At 39.9% G+C, this 21348-nt stretch overlaps 2 protein-coding genes across 3 annotated transcripts; one reads left to right on the top strand and one right to left on the bottom strand.

The window, feature by feature from the left end:
* Positions 1 to 374: 374 nt before the first annotated feature.
* Positions 375 to 9266, bottom strand: tmem268 (transmembrane protein 268). Of its 2 annotated transcripts, XM_077591400.1 has the most exons (9): positions 9087 to 9266; positions 7815 to 7908; positions 6160 to 6254; positions 5960 to 6067; positions 4313 to 4465; positions 4116 to 4226; positions 2684 to 2773; positions 2364 to 2561; positions 375 to 2295 (listed from the first exon to the last, which is right to left on the bottom strand). In XM_077591400.1, exons 2-9 carry the CDS (start codon positions 7906 to 7908, stop codon positions 2128 to 2130), a joined length of 1017 nt encoding a protein of 338 aa, XP_077447526.1. In that variant the 5' UTR covers positions 9087 to 9266; the 3' UTR covers positions 375 to 2127. The 2 variants fall into 2 exon arrangements, with proteins under 2 accessions (XP_077447526.1, XP_077447525.1); XM_077591399.1 differs by lacking the exon at positions 9087 to 9266 and having other exon boundaries at positions 7815 to 7981.
* A 2099-nt stretch (positions 9267 to 11365) lies between these two features.
* neu1 (neuraminidase 1) lies at positions 11366 to 20950 on the top strand. The gene is made up of 7 exons (XM_077591110.1): positions 11366 to 11601; positions 13027 to 13216; positions 15603 to 15856; positions 17157 to 17339; positions 19000 to 19219; positions 19369 to 19605; positions 20247 to 20950. The coding sequence occupies exons 1-6, from the start codon at positions 11509 to 11511 to the stop codon at positions 19587 to 19589; spliced, it is 1161 nt and encodes a 386-aa protein (XP_077447236.1). The 5' UTR covers positions 11366 to 11508; the 3' UTR covers positions 19590 to 19605; positions 20247 to 20950.
* Positions 20951 to 21348: the final 398 nt, after the last annotated feature.

Raw genomic sequence — 21348 nt, 5'->3', positions numbered from 1 at the left:
GTCTCTACGAGCACCAGGCGTAGCGTTGCATTTTTTTCAGTGGGTTTTTTCCCCGTTAGTCATTGCGAATGGCGAGGCGATCGCTAATACGAGAGTCATATATACTACTTCTCGTTGGCAAGTGGTCGTGCGTTATCCTATTGTAAGGACATTTGTGTGCATCATTTTCTGAATATTTTGAAGGGAAGACAAAAGCCAACAACCCTCGATAGGTTGCATCTGAAAGTCAGGGTAGAGGCGGGGCTAATAGAACCAACCCGGTAGAAGAAAGGTATAAAAATTTAAAACAAAATTACAATTAAGTTTAGTGTAAGGTTAGATTAAATGTATTTTAGAGGTTCTGCATCGTAATCCAAGTTCATTTAAATTTGTTTATGTTATGTTACGAGCGCGTTGCCGTGCAAAAAGCCCAGAAGATTGTCTTTTCTCTTTATTTGTCCGTGCATTTGGGAATGCCTATTGGTGAACCTATCAGATGCAATGGAAACAAAGCCAACCTTATGTACTTAGGATCACAGATGGTCATTTAGCTTCCATTGGAGAACCAGCATCTCTGAACTTGTTTAATTTGGCCTCTCGCAGCTCTCCTTTATTTAATGCCAACTTTTTCAGTGTGGATGGCTGATCTCAAAACTAAAATTTATTCAGATCTCAGCAGTGTCAGATTCATTAAGGTTATATTTGCTTTTTGTGTCCGCCGCGTACATAGTTCATTAGAAATGGATTTGATTCCAAAAACAGCCTTATGCAGTACTCAGTACAGTAATACAACAAATATTGCCCCAACTAAATCTATTTTTTTTTAGAACAAAACAAACAAGCAAAGCTGCTTTTACTCATTTTTTGATTGCGGAATTGTCAAATTGCTTCCCCACAGCTTACCTACTCGCTATGTTGTTACACCATTGACACAACAAGCTATGTTGTCATTGCAAAATAATAACACCGTTTCTTTCATAATTCATTGTATGTCAATTTTTTTTATTCATTCTTTTTCTGTATACTGATTATCCTCGAACCCAGCCAACTATTGGAGGCAGGTGGGGGACACCCCAAATTGGTTGCCAGCCAATCGAAGTCAAGATTTTTTTAATTGAAAAGGAAATGTCCAATTATATGTTGAGTATACATTGTGTTTTTCTTTTCTTTATTTGTTTAAGATTTGTTTTAAGAAATTCTATGGTACAAAAACTTGATGTGATAAAAAAAAAAAGACAGTGGCGGGCCACCAGGGCCTTCAAGGCCTTCTCTGCTGGCCTAAGAAATATTTGAATAATATATTATATTTTGTCCATCAATACTTATTAAATAATTCCAAATAGTCTGTTAGCTTCCTTTCATTGCTTTTCCCCCTGGTTGCACTGCTTCTAGATGTGTGTTTTCATATTGAAGCATTTATTTAACCAATCACATTTCAGCCATTATTTGTTCCCAGGGTCATAAATCTGCCTCAAGGCCTTCACAATCAGTTCTGCAGGCTCTGCTGCATTAAACAAGCGTCGATAAGACTGTTGCTTTAACCAATCAGATTTCGAATTGGCAACACCACAATGCCTTCTCGCAGGCGTAGGGATACGTCATCGCTTTCACCAACTATGATTGGCTAGTGATTAGCCAAAGCTACCAAACTGTATCTGTAGCGAGCTGTACAAGCAAATATATTGTTGTGTTGATTTAAAGCCATTTTCAAGACGGACTATGCCAGAAATACGACATGTTCCGGTTTGGTTTGGTTTGGTTTTCGTTTCACAAGTCCTTGTTGTTTTGTAAGGTCCCTTCTAAGTTATTAAAGTTGTTGTTATGAGCACAAATTGCCTCGTCCCCACCTGCTTCCCCGCGACTGGGTCCTAATCCTTCCAATCTCGCCGAAGACGTCTCACGTGGACGTAACACATGGGGCAACAATATTATATTATAGCTCCGCGTATCATCATATCTCATTTCTAGATCCTCACTTGGCCCACCCAGGTCCCTTTTACAGCTGAGGGGCCCGTGTTCAGGTGCAACCACGCAACCCAGCACCTCCCCAAGTCCCGCCCTTGCTTGAGAAGTTATTATTTTTAATCACAGTAGCTGTGAGGATTCATATTGTCCACTTGGGTCCTTTTCTGCTTTCAGTCTGTTGTGCTATTCAAGAATCTTGAGCTTGATGTACTGGCAAAGGCAGAATGGCGCAGTGGTGCAGTGATTACTCTGAGGTCGCATGCGGTGGTATGATCTTCCAGACAGCCTATCAGAGACCAAAAGCTTCACATAGGCAGCACTGTAGATCATCAGCAACTGGTGGGCTTGAGTCTATAACAAAAGACCAATGTACTGGACTTTTTTTTTACAAGGTGTGGGGTTTTGAATGCTTGTTTTACCTGAGCAGGTAGAGATGCCTCAGGAATGAGACTGTAGTTTGTTGTAAATTTAGAGGATGAAGAAGAACCACAGTCTTCATTTCTCAGTAGAGGCCTTTCCTCTTGAGGTCCTTGTTCCTCATCAGAAGGACCTTTGGGATCTTTACACGGGATTTCAGTCATCAGGACAAGGTGGGACATCTTCTTCTTCAGCTTGCTCTAGTGAATGGTGGACACCAAATAAGGGAAAGGTCGACACGAGCGCAATTTAATCTTCAGATATAAATCTTCATTGATTTATGTTGACCCAGTATGCAGCCCACTTGACAGAGATCACTTACCCAGGTGTCATTGCCCGCTAAACTGTGATCCTCTAGAGTTTCGGTCAGTGTTCGCAAACAACAAGCCATGTCCCAGTACACAAAGTACAGCTACCGAAAGGAATAAACAAAGTTGACAAATTAGTACTCCATGACGAATGAGTATGGGTAATATTCCAATTCTTAATTATATTTCGCCAATGCACATCTTCCCAATTTTCTATTTTTTCTCATTTTCTAATGTTTTAGGTTAGGTTAGGTTAGAACTTTATGTCATCCCGTATTCGGGAAATTTCTTGGTTGCAGTAGCAAGACACACAAGACACACAAGACATTGTAGACCTAGGTAAAAAACTGGAGCCACACACAGGAAGTCCACAAGGTGGGGACATTCTGCAGACTGAGACTGAAGTTACCGCACAGTTCCTCAGTAGTCTGGTTTTTCTTGTTCTTAATCCCATCCTCATTTAGCATGATTATCTCCACATGAAAAAGATGCTGGGTTTGAATCTTTGTGGAGTTTTCAAAATCCCCCTGTGCCATTTTGCAAAAGCATGCTTTTCAGGTGGGTTACAAATTATTATTATTTTTTTGCAGTTGTAAAATACTTGCTGAGGGTATACGCAACCCCAAAGTTAGGTGTTACTGACTCCAGATCATATATGACCCCTAATGAGGTTTACTTCATGTGTAGAAGTCGATTGGTCGCCGGTCTTTTGATCGCCTGGAAGGTTATTGATAATTACCATTTAAATCGTTGCTCAAATTCCCTAAATACAAACTGCGAATTACTATTTAGTCATACTTAATGCCCTATTAATTATTAGGCTAAAGAAAAGCTCCAACTTTCCCGGACTTTTATTGTTTTTTGTTGGAGAACTTGTTAAGTCCCTGACTGACGTACCTTCCTAAGGGGACAACTCATGTACATACAAACTCTTGTATGGCTCAGTGAAACTGCTCATGGCCATTGTTGGCTTTTATTGATGCGTAGACCGTGTTGTTTTACTTTGTTTTGTCACCGGTCTTTTGGTCGCCCGGACCGCGACAATGGGCGACCAAAAGACCGGCGACCAAAAGACCGGCGACCAAAATACGGCAACCAAAAGACCGGCGACCAATCGACCGCACACGGAAAGGGGTGGCTTCATTAATACATTTTTACACTGCAAAAAGTGAGATGACAAAATTAATGGATGAGGAAAAACCCGATTTTAATATCCATACTAACCCAAAAAGACTCTGGAAAAAAAGCAGGGTTTTGGACCATTCAATTAAATTCCCTGATTGTTTTTCTACAGTTTGTAGTTACAAACTTTTTATTAGTATATATAGATCTATTAGAGAACACAAAACTGGGCGAGGGGTCAGGTGAGCTAACTTGGAAAACAATTATTCGTAGTAAATTGGAACATTTTATCACAACAGTATTTGTCAAATTCACAGGACCGACCTGAATGCTTCCTTTGCAGTTGTGCACCCAGTCGGCCACGGCTACCAGAAGCTTGTGCTTTACCATCTTCTCATTCACTTGGATTAGCCGTACATCCAAGTTAATATTAATCTGTCAGAGACACCATATACATAAATGTGTTCTATTCAAAAAAGCATTTTGTTCAAAGAACACTGAATGAAGGATTTTTATTTTACCTCCTTTTTATTGTGGTGGAGAACAAAAATTATAGCAGTAGTGAGGAAGATGGAAATCAGGCTGACACACAGGCACAGGATCCAATAGTCGCTGATGGTCATATATAGGCGCAGCGTGGAAAACACGGCGCACCACAACACTATATACAGAAACTGCCGGAACGACAGTTTGCATTAAAAAGATGTTTGCGTGTCAAAACATAATGTATATCACCGTACCATATTTTACGCACGATAAGGCGCAACTGAAAGACTTAAATTTTCTCAAAAGCCTGCTTTGTGCCTCATAATTGGATGTGCCTCATATTCAATGATCAATACTGGTTGGTCATTGTATGAAATACCCCGTAGCACAGCTTCATCTACATTGTAGAAAATGTATAACACAAACCCTAACAACTACTACTATTACTACTACTATGGCTCTATGTATAACACCCCCTTATTATTACAGATTTGTGTATTTATAACACAACCCACTACTAGTATTACAGCTCTATCTAGTGGCGGTATAACACACCCTATTAATACAACTACAAATTTATCAAGTGTATGTCTAACACAACCCCTATTACTACTACTTCTGCTACTACTACTCCTCCTTTTACTACTGCGACTACTACTACTCCTCCTCCTTTTACTACAGCGACTACTACTCCTCCTCCTTTTACTACTGCGAATACTACTACTCCTCCTTTTACTACTGCGACTACTACTACTCCTCCTTTTACTACTGCGACTACTACTACTCCTCCTTTTACTACTGCGACTACTACTACTCCTCCTTTTACTACTGCGACTACTACTACTCCTCCTTTTACTACTGCGACTACTCCTCCTCCTCCTTTTACTACTGCGACTACTACGACTCCTCCTTTTACTACTGCGACTACTACTCCTCCTCCTTTTACTACAGCGACTACTACTACTCCTCCTTTTACTACTGCGACTACTACTACTGCTACTGCTACTCCTAATACTACTGCTACTGCTACTGCTACTGCTACTGCTACTACTACTACTACTACTACTACTACTACTACTACTGCAACTGCTACTGCTACGGCTACTGCTACTGCTACGGCTACTGCTACTACTACTACTGCTACAGCTCCATCTAGTGGATGTATAACACATAACACAACCCACCACTACCACTACTACCACAACTGCATCTAGTGGATGTAATACACAATCCCCGACTACTAGCACTAGCAAAGGGGTGGCCAAGTCCAGTCCTCGAGAGCCCCTATCCAGTGTGTTTTTCATGTCTCCTTCCACCAACACACCGGAATCAAATCATCGGGATCGGTATGAAGCTTCTGGACAGTTTGCTGATGAGTTGATCATTTGATTCAGGTGTGGTAGAGGAGGGGAAATATGGAAAACAGACTGTATAGGGGCTCTCGACGACCGGACTTGGCAACCCCTGCACTAGCACCACCACAACTACTACTGCATCTTTTAATCCAGAGCCCCTTACTTATGAAACAAATTTTAAGATAGGCCATTCATTGAAGGTGTGCCTTATATAGTGCGGAAAATATGGTACTGACAATCCATAGCTAATAATAAAATGTCAAGTCTTCCTTTGGATAATGTGTGTGACAATGCATTAATATTTTCAATCAAATGGACCATCCATACCGGTGACATTAAGATATGGAAGAAGGAAGAGTTGAAAATCATATATCTTTTGATTGAAGGAACTTCCAGGGCTGTTTTTAAGGGCATCTCAATTTCTGTCATTGGAATCTAATGTGAAAAGAAAGATTTTACAATCTATACAAACTCCATTACAGAAAGATATGTTATGGTGGACATTATTTATTATTAATGTATGGGACCTGAAATCCGTTCCTTTCCAATGTGGTGCTGCATTGTGAGAGGTCAAAGGTGGGGTTCAATAGGGAACAGCTTGGAATTGCCAGAACACACTGACCTAAAGCAGGGGAGAGATGTTGTGTGTGTTAGTTAGTATGTGTGAAAGGCATAAACAATATATTGTACAGTGGTACCTCGACCTACGATCTGCTCTACCTACGACATGCTCGTGGTACAACGAAAATTTCGATCAAATAATTCGCCCGCGATACGATCAAAATTTCTAGATGTGACCAAGCCAGGTGGCCATGACATGAGAGGCTGTTTATCATTGTAGCGCACTGTCTTTTTTGCCTCATCTCTTTCGTGTATAACAGATATCTACGAGCACTGAACGATTTATTCAGACGAGTTTCTCCTAGCATCGACCAGGAAACGCACAATGCGCATGCGCAGGCAAAAAGAGGGCTTTCTGGGTAATTAAGTATACTCGTGCACACAACACCCATAGGCAATGGCACCCTTTCTCAGAATAAAACTTCATTACCCACCAATGCTCCCTCTAAGCTGCGCATGTGCGCAATTGCGCACTTCTCTCGTCTTCTCTGCGCACAGCAAATCATATGGAGCGCACACAATAAAATCCAATTTTTTAAATTTTTTTTTGCTGTGAGGCAGACGCGCAAACCACTCATCCGCCGGGCCGCCCATTCATAGATATTAATCATTACATTTTATTATTACTAAATAATTTATGTGTAGTAGACAGGCACCTGCTTATGGCAGGTGTGATACTGGTGTGTGCCCATAGCGAGCAATGATGATGTTGCTCACACCAGTACTCAGTGTGCTCAGGGAGGTTGTCTTTCTGCCCAGACAAACAAAAAAATTTGAGGGAACATTGTTACCCACAATCAATACGTGGGTAGGCTGTTGCATTTCCTGTTGCCCTGTGCATCATTTTCGGAATATTTTGAAGGGTATACAACAGCAAACAGCCCATCGATAGCGAATGTGAGGGTGGAGGCGTGGCAAACAACTAACTCGGCCAGAACGAAGGTAAAAAAAAAATAAAAAAAAAATAGAATTCAGTTTTGTGTAAAGTTACATTAAACATATGTTTGAGTGTCTGTATATATTAATCCAAGTTCATTTAAATTTGTTTGTTAGGTTAAGAGTACGTTGTCGTGGAATCATTGTCTTTTTTTGCCGCATCTCTTTCGTGTATAACAGATATCTACGAGCACTGAACGATTTATTCAGACGAGTTTCGACCAGGAAACGCACAACGTGCATGCGCGGTCAAAAAGAGGGCTTTCTGGGTAATGAAGTATACTCATGCACACAACACCGATAGGCCGATATCGCTGTCTCTACCCTCCGTGAAATGCGTCTAATTTTACTTCTATTAAACACATTTTATTACTATTAAACCACTAGTTATGTGTTACTTTGTTAATAGATGGCGAATTAGAAGAAATAAAACATTTTTTCCAATCCAATATCCTGTTTTTGGTGTTTTTTCAGAGGGTTGGAACAAATTAATTTGTTTTTAATTCATTTCAATGGGAAACCTTCGCTCGAGTTACGAAAAGCTCGACATACGATCTCAGTCCCGGAATGGATTAAGATCGTATGTCGAGGTACCACTGTATTTAGCTAAATGATTTGAACATACCATTTCCCCATTTGGGTTTGTCATTTTTATGTGTTTGAACTTCATCCACGTCACTCTCTTCCATCAAAGGATCATCATAATTCTCATCTTCCATCTTGTTCAGGAGGAAACAACAGGATATTTCACTTGGTACAAATTTTTTTTTGTACTTATTTCACATTCTGTACAGCCTTTATGTAAAAAAAAAAAAAGAACGCCCCTATTAGAGTTAAAAATCATTGTAACATGAACAATGTGAGCGTTATTCTCGGATGTAGGCCAATCACGGTTAGGTTGTTCATATGTTCTAATTTATGCAGTTTAGTCCTTCATTTAAACACCCTTTCTGGCATTGTGCACTTATTTGCCCTCACTTTTGAGCAACATTTTTAATATTTTGACTTTTTATATGCACAGGGTATGCAAAACATTTTTCCTCTTCTGTTATACATCACATCATATTTACATCACGTTAAGGAATATCAAAGATAAATTGTATTGCATTCATTCATTCATTGTTATGAGGAATTCGATGTAATAACCCTAATTACAGTTTGGTTTTTAAATTGGATTTGGATAATTTTAGAATATCTGGACAATGAATGGAGCATCCTTTAAATCCCAAAGCCATGAAAATATTCAAATTAAAGCTAGAACTTGGAATCAGAGACACGAAAGTGGCACTTAATTAACATCCAGGAAGAGTAAAATGCAACAATAAGCAATCAAAAACCTTTTTTTTTCCTTGATGATTTATTACACGGAATTATTTGTTCTATAAAATTTTGATGCAGTCCAAAAAGGAAGGAAATTACATAATTTTTATTTTTATTTTAAAGAAGTCCTTATGATGAAATCCAGTAAAAAAGAAGAACTAAGATCAGTCATTTTTGGTCGTTTCATTTTTTTTAAACTAGAGAGAAAACAAATACTCATTCAAAATGAAAATAAGCCATATGAATTAATGCGACATTAATGTCTGTGAAAAACAGCAACAGCTATAACAAATGCCTCAATCAGATTTTAACACAGAAACTGTCATATTAAAGGTTTAACTCCACCCAGTGACTTTTTATGTTTCATATTCTATTTATTTCCTTTCACTCCCACTGACATTTAATCTAAGCACAGCTAGTTACGCTTAGGTCGAGCCTTGCATGTGAAAGTTATATTTAGTCTTTCAGCAACTTCTTTTTGTAATCTAAATCTGTTTGTACTAAAATTAAAGAGCATATCATGAAGAAAAGGAAAAAAAAGGTTTAGAGAATGTAAGCATGATAAAATACATCCTACCTTCTATTCTGCTCTAAATCAATATCAACAATGCTGGGAATTTTTTTTTATGAAATTCCATTTTTTCCCGTTGTTCCAAGATAATGTCATTTCTCGAAGGGAAGGTCAGTAAGACTTGAGCGTGGAGTATATGTGATATTCACATGTAGATGTGGCTCTCAGTTTCTCTATTTTGCTCTCTCTCTCTCTCTCTTTGCTTGTGATTCAGCTCAGCACGGCCCCATGACTACTGGAATGCTGTTCACGTTTCAACACAACCCTACTTTCAATGGGAGCGTGACTATGACAGGGTTTTTGTATAATGAGATGTTGTATTCTTAATGATAACAAGTTGAAATCAAAATGTGCACTGGATTTTGTCCTGGAAAATTATTTTAATTTGTCCTTTATTTAACTGTTGTGATTGTAGCATGTGTAAATAAACATGCCATCGACCCATGGCACTTTTTGTGTACTTTTTGTGAGTTCAGATGATGAAAAGTGGATTTTTTTTTTTTGGTGGCGCGAGTGGTTAGCCGTTAGCGCCTCGGCTTCACAGCTCTGGGTTCCTGGGTTCAAATCCAGGTCACGTCCATCTGTGTGGAGTTTGCATGTTCTCTCCGGGTCTGCGTGGGTTTCCTCTGGGTACTCCGGTTTTCTCCCATATTCCAAAAACATGCATGGTAGGCTGATTGGACACTCTAAATTGCCCCATAAGTCCATACTTATGGATTTTTTTTTTTTGGGGTGGCGCGAGTGGTTAGCCGTTAGCGCCTCGGCTTCACAGCTCTGGGTTCCTGGGTTCAAATCCAGGTCACGTCCATCTGTCTGGAGTTTGCATGTTCTCCCCGGGCCTGCGTGGGTTTCCTCTGGGTACTCCGGTTTTCTCCCATATTCCAAAAACATGCATGGTAGGCTGATTGGACACTCTAAATTGCCCCATAAGTATGGGTGTGAGTGTGCATGGTTGTCCAGAGTCAGCTGGGATAGGCTCCAGCACCCCCCGCGCCCCTAATGAGGATAAAGTGGTTAAGAAGATGAGATGAGATGAGATTTTTGGTCTTTAGTTTTGGTCAAATGAAATCACCCGCACATACTTTCAAATCTAAGGCTACTCTTGTATGCCTTTATCAGAGAGTAAATATTAGTACTTCTATATAGTTTAGCTTTGTTTATCTAGCTATCTGCTCTTTTGACTTTCTTTTTACAATAACATTTCTTACTAATTTTTGAGTACAATAGTCTTTAGTATATGAATTCTATAGCTCAACAGAGTGGATATACCAGGTGGTTATTAATAATTTAAATTTATATTTACTTATTAGGTTCCCACATAAAACTACTGTGTTATTCACTATTTTATTCAGAAATACATTTTTGTATGGGCAATGTGTGAGAACAAGAATCATAAGGGCTTAAAAACCTGGTATTTTTACTGTTACAAAAGATAAATTAAACCACAGTGGCTTTAGAATTTTCATTCTTGTACAGTATTTGAATTTATGCTTATATTTACAATGCAAAATAGTTAAACTCAAAATCATGGTGAATGTATTATTTCACAGCATTCATAGTGGCTTTCAAAAGCAAATAATTATATAAAGAAAATCAAAGCACTTTTAAAGTACATGTGCTATCTATTTCTAATTCCCATGATGAGAATATGTAGGGAAACGTGTTTTTTAAAAAAAGGGTGGTCCACTAAAATGTATTAATAAATTGAATTTACCCATTTTATTACAATTCCTTAATACTTAACGTATTCTAGTCATGCGATAGGCTCCAGCACCCCCCGTGACGCTCGTGGGGATAAGCAGTTCATAAAATGAATGTATTTCAATGAAAAGTGCTTCATTTTACTAAAAAAAAGACCTTTAGTATTTGTGTTTAAAGCAGTCGCCTACTTAATTTTGGCACAATACTGCCACCGTGTGGTAAAAGATATAGCAACATTCTAACAACCGAGCATCCAACAAATGTGATACAAAAGTGAAAGTCAATGAAATACGCCAGAAGGTAAAAATCATCAATTATTATTCATGTGGGTATTTGTTTAAAATATGAAACCATTGAGAATGTTTTATTTTTTAATTTTTTTTTAACATTCATTCATCCATTTTCCGTACCGTTTATCCTCACACCCTTCGGGGATTAAACCCTCGATTTTTAGAAATGTGAGGCAGACGTGCTAAACATTCCATCGCCGTGCAGCCTCATTTTTAAAAAAACACTCTTATTAGAATTTTATTTTAGCGTACGTTTAACTTCCGGTTTTATTCTCACGTTATGATCATGTGACCGCCCACCTTGGTCACATGAGCCGACACTTTGTTGCTGATTCAGGATCGCAATGTGGACTAGCTAAGTGTTTTCCTTTTTATTCATCGACGCTTTGAAGCAATTGTTGTCACATGTATTTTATTTCTCTGGTCGAACGCACGAAATGGGTTTCGAAAGGGAATTGAACCCGAAAATAGGAAGTATTCTAGCGGCTGCTCTGTCGCTCCTTTTTCCTGCTGTCATCTGCACTGTCAAGGTAAAAAAACAAAAACATCAACAACGTTTATTTCTCTTAAAGTCGTCGTGAATACAGTCTGTAAGTAGTATTTTTGTTAGTTTAACATAACGCCTTGTCGCAACCTTTTTTTTAATGTATCATCTGACTTTAAGTACTTCAAAGTCATACGCACGGACTAGTTTACGTAGCGGCATAGAAATATGACGTGACGACACATAAGAATACCACATTTGGGGGGAATCATTCATTCATTATCCTTACCGCTTATCCTCACAAGGGTCGCTGGGGTGCTGGAGCCTATCCCAGCCATCAATTGGCCCGGGAATAATTTTAAAACAAAAATATTTTTCTGCTGGAATACTTCCCCAATATTCATTCATTCATTTATTTTCTGAACCGCTTTATCCTCAGTAGGGTCGCGGGGGGTGCTGGAGTCTATCCCAGCTGACTCCGGGCCGGAGGCGGAGGAAACCCTGAATCGGTGGCCAGCCAATCGCATGGCACAAGGAGACAAACAACCAATCACACTCATACTTCTGGGCAATTTAGAGTGTCCAATCAGCCTACCATGCTTGTCTAGTGGGGGGTGCTGGAGCCTATCCCAGCTGACTTTGGAATTGGTGGCCAGCCAATCGCAGGGCACAAGGAGACAAACAACCAATCACGCTCACACTCATACCTACGGACAATTTAGAGTGTCCAATCAGCCTACCATGCTTGTCTAGTGGGGGTGCTGGAGCCTATCCCAGCTGACTTCGGAATTGGTGGCCAGCCAATTGCAGGGCACAAGGAGACAAACAACCAATCACGCTCACACTCATACCTAGGGGCAATTTAGAGTGTCCAATCAGCCTACCATGCATGTCTCGTGGGGGGTGCTGGAGCCTATCCCAGCTGACTCCGGGCCAGAGGTGGGGGACACTCTGAATCGGTGGCCGACCAATCACAGGGCACAAGGAGACCATGCACACTCCCACCCATACCTAGGGGTAATTTAGAGTGTCCAATCAGCCTACCATGCATGTTTTTGAAATGTGGGAGGAAACCTGGATTTGAACCCAGGATCCCAGAGCTGTGAGGCCTAGTTCCCCAATATCTTTTTCCTGAATTTATAATAGCTTACAATAGCGTTAGCTAATGATTAGTTTTATAAGGTAAACTCGATAACCAATATTGTTATTACCAAACCAAACTAATGTTTACAAAGTTGCAGTATATTTGTGTTGTGTTTTCCTTATTAGCCTTTACAAATTCAAATACCGTATTTTCACGACTATAAGGCGCACCACATTATAAGGCGCACCCTCAATGAATGACACATTTTTATTTTTTTCCATATATAAAGCACACTGGATTATAAGGCGCCCTGTTTATTTTGGAGAAAATTTTAAACTTTTAAGTGCGCCTTATAGTCGTGACTGTTTTTTGACTGTCTTGATCTAGATTGAACCCCTGGTGATTGACGAGCAGCTGTTATGGGTGAGCGGGGTAGAGGGGGAGGTGGACACCTACAGGATCCCTTTGATCACTTTTACACCCACGGGAAGTCTGCTAGCTTTTGCCGAGGGCAGAAAGTCTACACCTAACGACGTGGGAGCAAAGTTCATTGCAATGCGGCGATCAACTGACAAAGGTAAGATAGGCCTTGCAACTCTTCCCCCAGAACTGTCATTATTTACTTAGACACAATTGAAATACAGATTAGAGCAGTAGTTTGGTCACGATCCATCAACCAATCAATAGAGGAAATTTAACATTTCATTTTCAAAGACCTTGTTCAAATTGGCTTGTCAAAATAGACCTATTGAGCCTGAAGACAAGACGTTGGCTTTTATGTGACGTGTTTGTTGGAGAATCAGTTTCTCGAAACAAATTTATTGGGCAATATTGTGAGTTCGTTTTTTCAGGCAAAATTAATTTGCAACTCCAGTCTTGTACGTAAACGACTGATTATTTGAGCACAGCACATGAAGAAGGAAACCGAAGGGAAGTTTGTGTCACCACCTGTTGTTCTATCTTCAAACATACTGATGATCAAATAAAATAAAACTAAAGATCACGCATACTTTAATGTGATTGAAGCATCTTTACACACAACCTGAACAATCAACAACAATCAACTTATAATAGCCAAAATAAAGTGTGGAAATGTTGATGCACTAAAACTGGCAATATCTCCACCTTTGCATAGTAAAAATATATTTCATTACAGTAATACCTTTAGATACGAGCTTAATGCATTCCGGAACTGAGCTTGTATGTCAATTTACTCGTATCTCAAATCAATTTTTCCCCGTAGAAAAATAACTAAATACAAATTAATCCGTCCCACCCTCTGAAAAACGCCAAAAATAGGATATTACAATGGAAAACAGACTGGATAGGGGCTCTCGAGGACCAGACTTGGCCCCCACTGCACCTAACCCTAACTCTAACCCTAAACCTAACACAGCATTTAGGGTTAGGTTTAGGGTTAGGTAAAGGGTTAGGTAACTCCAAACCGAACCCTAAATGCTGTCTTAGGGTTACCTAACCCTAAACCTAACCTTTAGGGTTACACAGCATGTAACCCTAAATGCTGTGTAACCCTAAACCTAACACAGCATTTAGGGTTAGGTAACCCTAAATGCTGTGTTAGGTTTAGTGTTAGGTAACCCTAAACCTAACCCTAAATGCTGTTTTAGGTTTAGGGTTAGGTAACCCTAAACCTAACCCTAAATGCTGTGTTAGGTTTAGGGTTAGGTAACCCTAAACCTAACCCTAAATGCTGTGTTAGGTTTAGGGTTTGGTAACCCTAAACCTAACAGCATTTAGGGTTGGGTAACCCTAAACCTAACACAGCATTTAGGGTTAGGTAACCCTAAACCTAACACAGCATTTAGGGTTAGGCAACCCTAAACCTAACACAGCATTTAGGGTTAGGCAACCCTAAACCTAACACAGCATTTAGGGTTAGGCAACCCTAAACCTAACACAGCATTTAGGGTTAGGCAACCCTAAACCTAACCCTAAATCACATGTGTCAAACCGATCCCGCCGAGGGCTGCAGTGGGTCCTGGTCTTTGTTCCAACCGATCTAGTGCCGACAGTTTAACCAATCAGGTGTCTTCTAAAATAAGTAGCACCTGATTTTAATTAACTGATTACACTTGCAAAAGCTATCCTCTTGTTGAGTTGAATGAAAACCTGCACCCACTGCGGTCCTTTGAGGACCGGTTTGACACCCCTGCCCTAAATGCTGTGTAACCCTAAACCTAAAACTGCATTTGTTTTGGTAATTTGGTTTTGCGGCCTGCGTATAAAAGTTGGTTTGAGCTTTTGGTTGCTTTTATGTGGCTCGAGCTGTAGGCCAATCACGGTTAGGTTGTTCATATTTTCTCATTTATGCAGTTCAGTCCTTAATTTAAACGCCCTATCTGGCGTTGTACACATTACTTATTTGCCCTCACTTTTGAGCAACATTTTCAATATTTTGACTTTTTATATGCAGAGGGTATCCAAAACATTTTTCCTGTTCCTGTCCTGTATCATCTCATCTTGCGGGTTCGCGGGGGGTGCTGGAGCCAATCCCAGCTGTCTCCGGGCCAGAGGTTGGAGACACCCTGAATCGTTGGCCAGCCGATCGCAGGGCACAAGGAGACGCCCTAGTTACATCATGTTAAGGAATATAAAATAGAATTTGTCTTGCATTCATTCATTCATTGTTGTGAGGACTTCGAGTTGGGTATTGTGACAATCTTAGCCTAAGTAGATGTCACAAAGTTTTAGTGTTTTGGAAATGGTAACCCTAATTACAGTTTGGTTTTTAAAGTGGATCTTTCCTCTCTACTCCATCCACAATTAACACATGTTGCAGCTTTAAGTGCCAGAGATGTAACACATTGTTCCCTACACACATAAAACAGAAGCACAGTTAAACTCTTTTAAACCCTTTGAAAAGGGCAGTTGTGCTTTTGAGAATTTTTGTTTTATGAGATAGATTTTCCAAAATATTCTCCTCCTCTCTTTCATTGCGTTAGGATCCACATGGTCCCCAACCAGCTTCATTGTTGATGACGGAATTGACCTCAACCTTGGCTCGGTGGTGGTAGACCAGGAAGTCGGCTCAGTTATCCTGGTCTATACCTTCTGCTTTCACCTGTACAATTGTAATCCTGCCAGTACCATGATGGTAGAAAGCAAGGATGACGGCCTGAGCTGGAGTCCACCTAGAAACCTCTCGGTCCAGCTTGGAGTCAAGAGTTTTGCCCCTGGACCTGGTTCTGGAATCCAGGTAACACTACAGCAAATGTGTTTTGGGTTTTTGTGCGGCTAGTGTCTTACAACTTCCCCAGTTGATTGGGAAATCGGTTAGGCACCTAGGAGATAAAGCAAAGTGAGAGATTGTAAAGACAGTTCAACTTTAATCTTTATTTTTTTTAGCTCTGTGCATTTTAAATGTGATTTTTGTACATCTGTAGAACATCTAGCAGTGATTTACCAAATTTTCTGGTACACCTTACCAGAAAAACTGATGTTTTACAGTCCTTCAAAATGTGGCTTTTCACTCTCTTTGAATATATACTAAATGTATCTAATTTACGCTGTACAATTGTTCACCTGACAGCATTACTGCCTTATAAATAAGTTTGGGATTAGTTTCATCAATATTTTAAATTTGCTTTAGTGTCAACTGTAACTGACTCCTCATGGAATTTGTGAAAAGGCATTCTGTATTTGCTAAGATTTTTTATTCTTTATTAGATGTTATTAATTTCATTTTTATTGTAGGTTAAAGGAAGTTGGGATATCACTCAATCAATGCACACATTTTCTATGTGAACTGATATGCAAATGAGTGACTCAAAATACGAAAAAGATCCAAATTACTAAATCGGCCCAAAAGTGAATGCATTCCCTTATCCGTTATTTTATTTTGAAAATATTGTCACGGATGCATTGATTCTCACTTAAGAACACCGCTACCCTCTACTGGGCTCTCATTTCATCGCTCTCATTCTATCTCATATATAATGACAATAAAAGCATTCAATTCAATTCACATTCATCATTTTACACACATATACAGGGCACACGTAAAAGTCTAAAATGTACTACAAAGTGGACGGCTTTCGGCCCTGGTAGAAAGGGGCCTTGCCCCCATCTGGCGGACAAACACAGGTATTACGTCTCCCAGCATAACGGCCGCGGAGGTAACTCTTTCAACACCACAGGGCACATTTTCATATACTTTATTTATTTTAAGACATTAATAAATAATTTCCTTATAATTTTCCCTCATTTTGTGTGTTGTCTCACATCTTTCATACAAAGTTGGGACACTTTGACCAATTTTAAATGGTTTAGTTGGTAGTTGTGTGAGGACCGTGGAACGAATTAGTGAATTTACATATCAAGTACACCTCTACTTACAACATTTTCTAGTTAGGAAAAAAATTCTGGAACCAATTAATTTCGTAAGTAGGTACGACTGTACTAGTATTGTTTAGCAGGGATCCTTTTTTGGGCTCAAAGCCTTGTTTGAGGTACAATAGAGTTTTGACCTTATTATTTTCTTCTCTTTCTCACAACAGAAGCGTTATGAGCCAAACCAGGGAAGGTTGGTGGTATGCGGTCATGGAACTTTGGAAGGGGATGGTGTATTTTGCATCCTGAGTGATGACCATGGACACACATGGTTCAATGGTGCAGCGCTGAAAAGCATCCCTTACAACCAGAAAAAGAGTCCGCTGGACTTTAATCCCGATGAATGCCAGGTGCGTTGAGCACCTTTCAATTATTTTGCACATCACGTGAAGACATGTTGTTTTTCATCTAGTGGCGACCAGCACTTTGTTGCTGATGTGAAATTGGCAATACACATGACTTACTCATAAAAAGAGAAAAAGTGTTAATGTACTTATTAGATTAAATTTTAAAAATGTAATTTATTATATTGGTGGACGACTGGTTAGCACGTCGGCCTCACAGTTTTGAGATTGAGGGTTTGATCCCAGGTCCGGACCTTTCTGTGTGGAGTTTGCATTTTCATCTTTGGCTTGCATGGGTTTCCTCCCACATCCATGGTTCATTCAGTCATTCATCTTCCATACCGCACATCATCAAAAGGGTTGCGGCGGTTTCTGTAGCCTAACCCATCTGACTTTGGGCGAAAGGCAGACGACACCCTAAACTGGTCGCCAGTCAGCCGTAGGGCACAAAGAGAGACAAACGACCATATGCACTCACAATCATACCGACACCAGCGGGAATTGAACCCGCACCAAAGTCCGGGGAGTGAACCTCTTCACCAAGAGGCGGCGGTAGGCTGGTTGAACATGCTAAATTGCCCCTAGGTATGAGTATGAGTATGACTGGTTGTCTGCCTTCTTGTGCCTTGGAATTGACTGGCCCCCAATGTCCCCCGCCTGGTGCCCATAGTTGCCTGGGATAGGCTCCAGCAACCCCTGTGAACCTTGTGAGGATAAGCGGTATGGAAAATGAATGAATGAATATATTTTAAATGACTTACAGCGTCGCTATACTATTTTTCACCAGTAGATGTAGTTAAATTAACATTTACTTTATGGTTATTTTCTGTTTTGCAGTAAGAAAACAACCATTACTGGATAAATTACTAATTTCCTTAGGATATTGACCCTAATAATGTGCTTTTGATTCATATAGTATCTCCTGAATATTACGTGCGTTGATTTTTCTTAAGATTTTTCCTTCAAAGTTACACATTTGTACTCCCTATTAAAACCATGAATATGGAGGTGAAAATTGTGAATCAGGGGGCGGCTTATACGTGAGAAATTGTAAAATTCAATGATTTTAAAGGCAGTTTTAAAGGTGCGTCTTACACGCAGGGCGGATAATATGCAAGATAACACGGTACTTGTTTTATGTATAATACTTTTTTTAAATTGCCCTGAATTTGTTTAACCCTTTCCTCACTCTGACCACTTCAGTTTAAATTACACCTGTTCATCGATTTCTTTAGTTCGAGTCAGACAGCAGCTTTTTGCGATCAGAAGCTTGTTCAGAATTTGGAATATAGACTGACAGGTAAAATGAGAACCAAGGTGAAAGGCTTCAGTGTCGCCATCCGCGATAGCGTTCACCAACAGCCTTTCAGGTTGCTGTCACCACAGTCTCTGACTTTCTGGCTTCTCCTCTAAATAACCATCTTTATAATTGAATCTATAAACTTGGCTCAGCCAGATTCCATTTCTGTCACTCCACATGGAAGGCAAAACCAAGGTTGATTATGCTGGGCAGACAGGCACACACCCACACACAGTCTTTTGAATGACCTAAACTCAATTGTTGAACAGTGGAAAGAATATTTTGAGTTAAGTATTTCTCTACAGTCTACATTCCAGTACTGTTCATATTATATCTTAACTATTTTTTTGTTCTACCATTCTATAGCCATTTGAAATGACCGATGGGAGCATTGTCATCAATGTGCGAAACCAGAACAACTACCACTGCAGGTGTCGCATAGTGGTGCGAAGCAGGGATGGCGGAATGTCACTTCCCATAGATGACCTGTATTTCGACCACGAGCTTGTGGATCCTGTAGTAGCAGCTGGGGCCTTTCAGAAAGAGGGAGTGATCTACTTCACCAACCCGTCCAATGCACAAAAAAGTATGAAGCTCTTTATCTTCCCCAAAATACTACAATAATTAGGAAAATATTTCCAATTCTTTTTCATATAAGAACATTTCTGATCTTAGCATTATAATGACCGTGTTTTGTTCTATTGTGTATATGTTAATGGTTAATTGTTCCTGCAGGAATTAACCTCACCTTACGCTGGTCAGAGACTGATGGTTTGTCCTGGGAGAAAAACGCTCTGCAGATATGGTCAGGTGCTAGTGGTTACTCCTGTATTACATCCCTGGATAGTGGCTCTGCAAGCGACCGAAAACACATTTTCGTCATTTATGAAAAGGGCCATAAAAACTACTACGAAACCATCTCTTTTGCAAAGATCCACCTTTATGCAGGCCATTAGGACAAATTAATCAGAGGTGAGTTTAGAGTTTAACAATTGATAATGTGGGATTTCTTGGTAGTCAGAGGCGTGACCGGAGGTTTGGTCGCCCGGACGTTTGGTCGCCCGGACGTTTGGTCGCCCGGACGTTTGGTCGCCGGATGTATGGTCGCCCGGGTGAATATAATTTTGAGTGCTGGTTTCAACAGTAGATATTTAGATATTAAACTCTCTCTCTCTCATGAATATAATTTTGAGCGCTGGTTTCAACAGTAAACTCTCTGTCATGTTACCAAACGTCCGGGCGACCAAACGTCCGGGCGACCAAACGTCCGGGCGACCAAACGTCCGGGCGACCAAACGTCCGGGCGACCAAACGTCCGGGCGACCAAACGTCCGGGCGACCAAACGTCCGGGCGACCAAACGTCCGGGCGACCAAACGTCCGGGCGACCAAACGTCCGGGCGACCAAACGTCCGGGCGACCAAACGTCCGGGCGACCAAACGTCCGGGCGACCAAACGTCCGGGCGACCAAACGTCCGGGCGACCAAACGTCCGGGCGACCAAACGTCCGGGCGACCAAACGTCCGGGCGACCAAACGTCCGGGCGACCAAACGTCCGAGTACCAGTCAGAGGCAGTAAATGAATGTTTATTTTATTTTATTTTCCTCTTTAGGCTTTGACCACCGGATTAAAAAAGGAAAACCTTTCTCAGGAAGGAACAAATGCCACTTTTTTTAAAACTAAATCTACAGAATGTAAATTATAAGAAATATGAACCTCATGGTGATATTTTTTTTTACTTGCTTTTATTTTTTTATTCAACAAAAAATATGATTATGAAGAATTTCAGATGTAAATAAATGTGTATTATAATAGGTTTTCACGTGTGTTGCTCTGGGGTGATCACCCAAACTAATAGTAATCCACAAAGGAGGTATGCAAACAGTATATCAAACAGTTTGTGTCTACCATCACAGCCTGTATTTGATTTGTAAGATGTGTTGAAGTAGAATGAAACAAGGCTTGAGATAATGTACACTATTTTTCTTTCTAATTTCGCCTTAATTTGTCGAAAGATGTCCTTAATTGAATTTGATGGGAAAAAAAATATTCAGAAAATGTCCCCAAAAATACTCTAATAATATGACTTTTTGATAAATGTACTGTATTTTGAAATATTTGTTTGACTATAATGGTTTTCTTAAAACCATGAATATAATGTTAAAAGTGTGTACTTGTGAGTAAATGTTGTGTACATGCAACCTGTGTGGGAGAAGTTTTAACATTTTATTATGTTGGCTATTTTTGGATTTGCAGCAATGTAAGTAGAGTCCATATGTTTGACACTTATCAAAATAATAAATTCTTGGCAAATTATTTGCATTTGACGTTTTGTATTTTTTTCCCATCCTTGTCGTAAATACAAAATTGTATTTATGAGATGTAGTGGAAAGAGTTGACTTCTCAAGTATTTTGGTTTATATTTCAAGTATACGGGCGGCTGGCCACCAATTCAGGGTGTTGTCCCGGAGTCAGCTGGGATAGGCTCCAGCACCCCCTGCGAACCAAAAGAGGATAAAACGGTTCAGAAATTGAGATGAGATTTTAAGTATATAACCTCTTGTTTATTCTGGGTCGTTGTTGAAAGGAATTCTAAAATAACCTTTTGTTTTCATACAATAGGCCTCGCTTAAAAAGTATATTTTTAGTGTAAGAGCAATCATGCTATTATGAACGTGACCTGAAATACCCCCATTGAAAGTATTGTTTTATAA

Source organism: Stigmatopora argus, chromosome 21 (assembly GCF_051989625.1).
Source record: "Stigmatopora argus isolate UIUO_Sarg chromosome 21, RoL_Sarg_1.0, whole genome shotgun sequence".
NCBI classification, from domain to species: Eukaryota; Metazoa; Chordata; class Actinopteri; order Syngnathiformes; family Syngnathidae; genus Stigmatopora; species Stigmatopora argus.
Note: the sequence above shows the minus strand (reverse complement) of the source record. Positions and strands in the feature narration are given on the sequence as shown.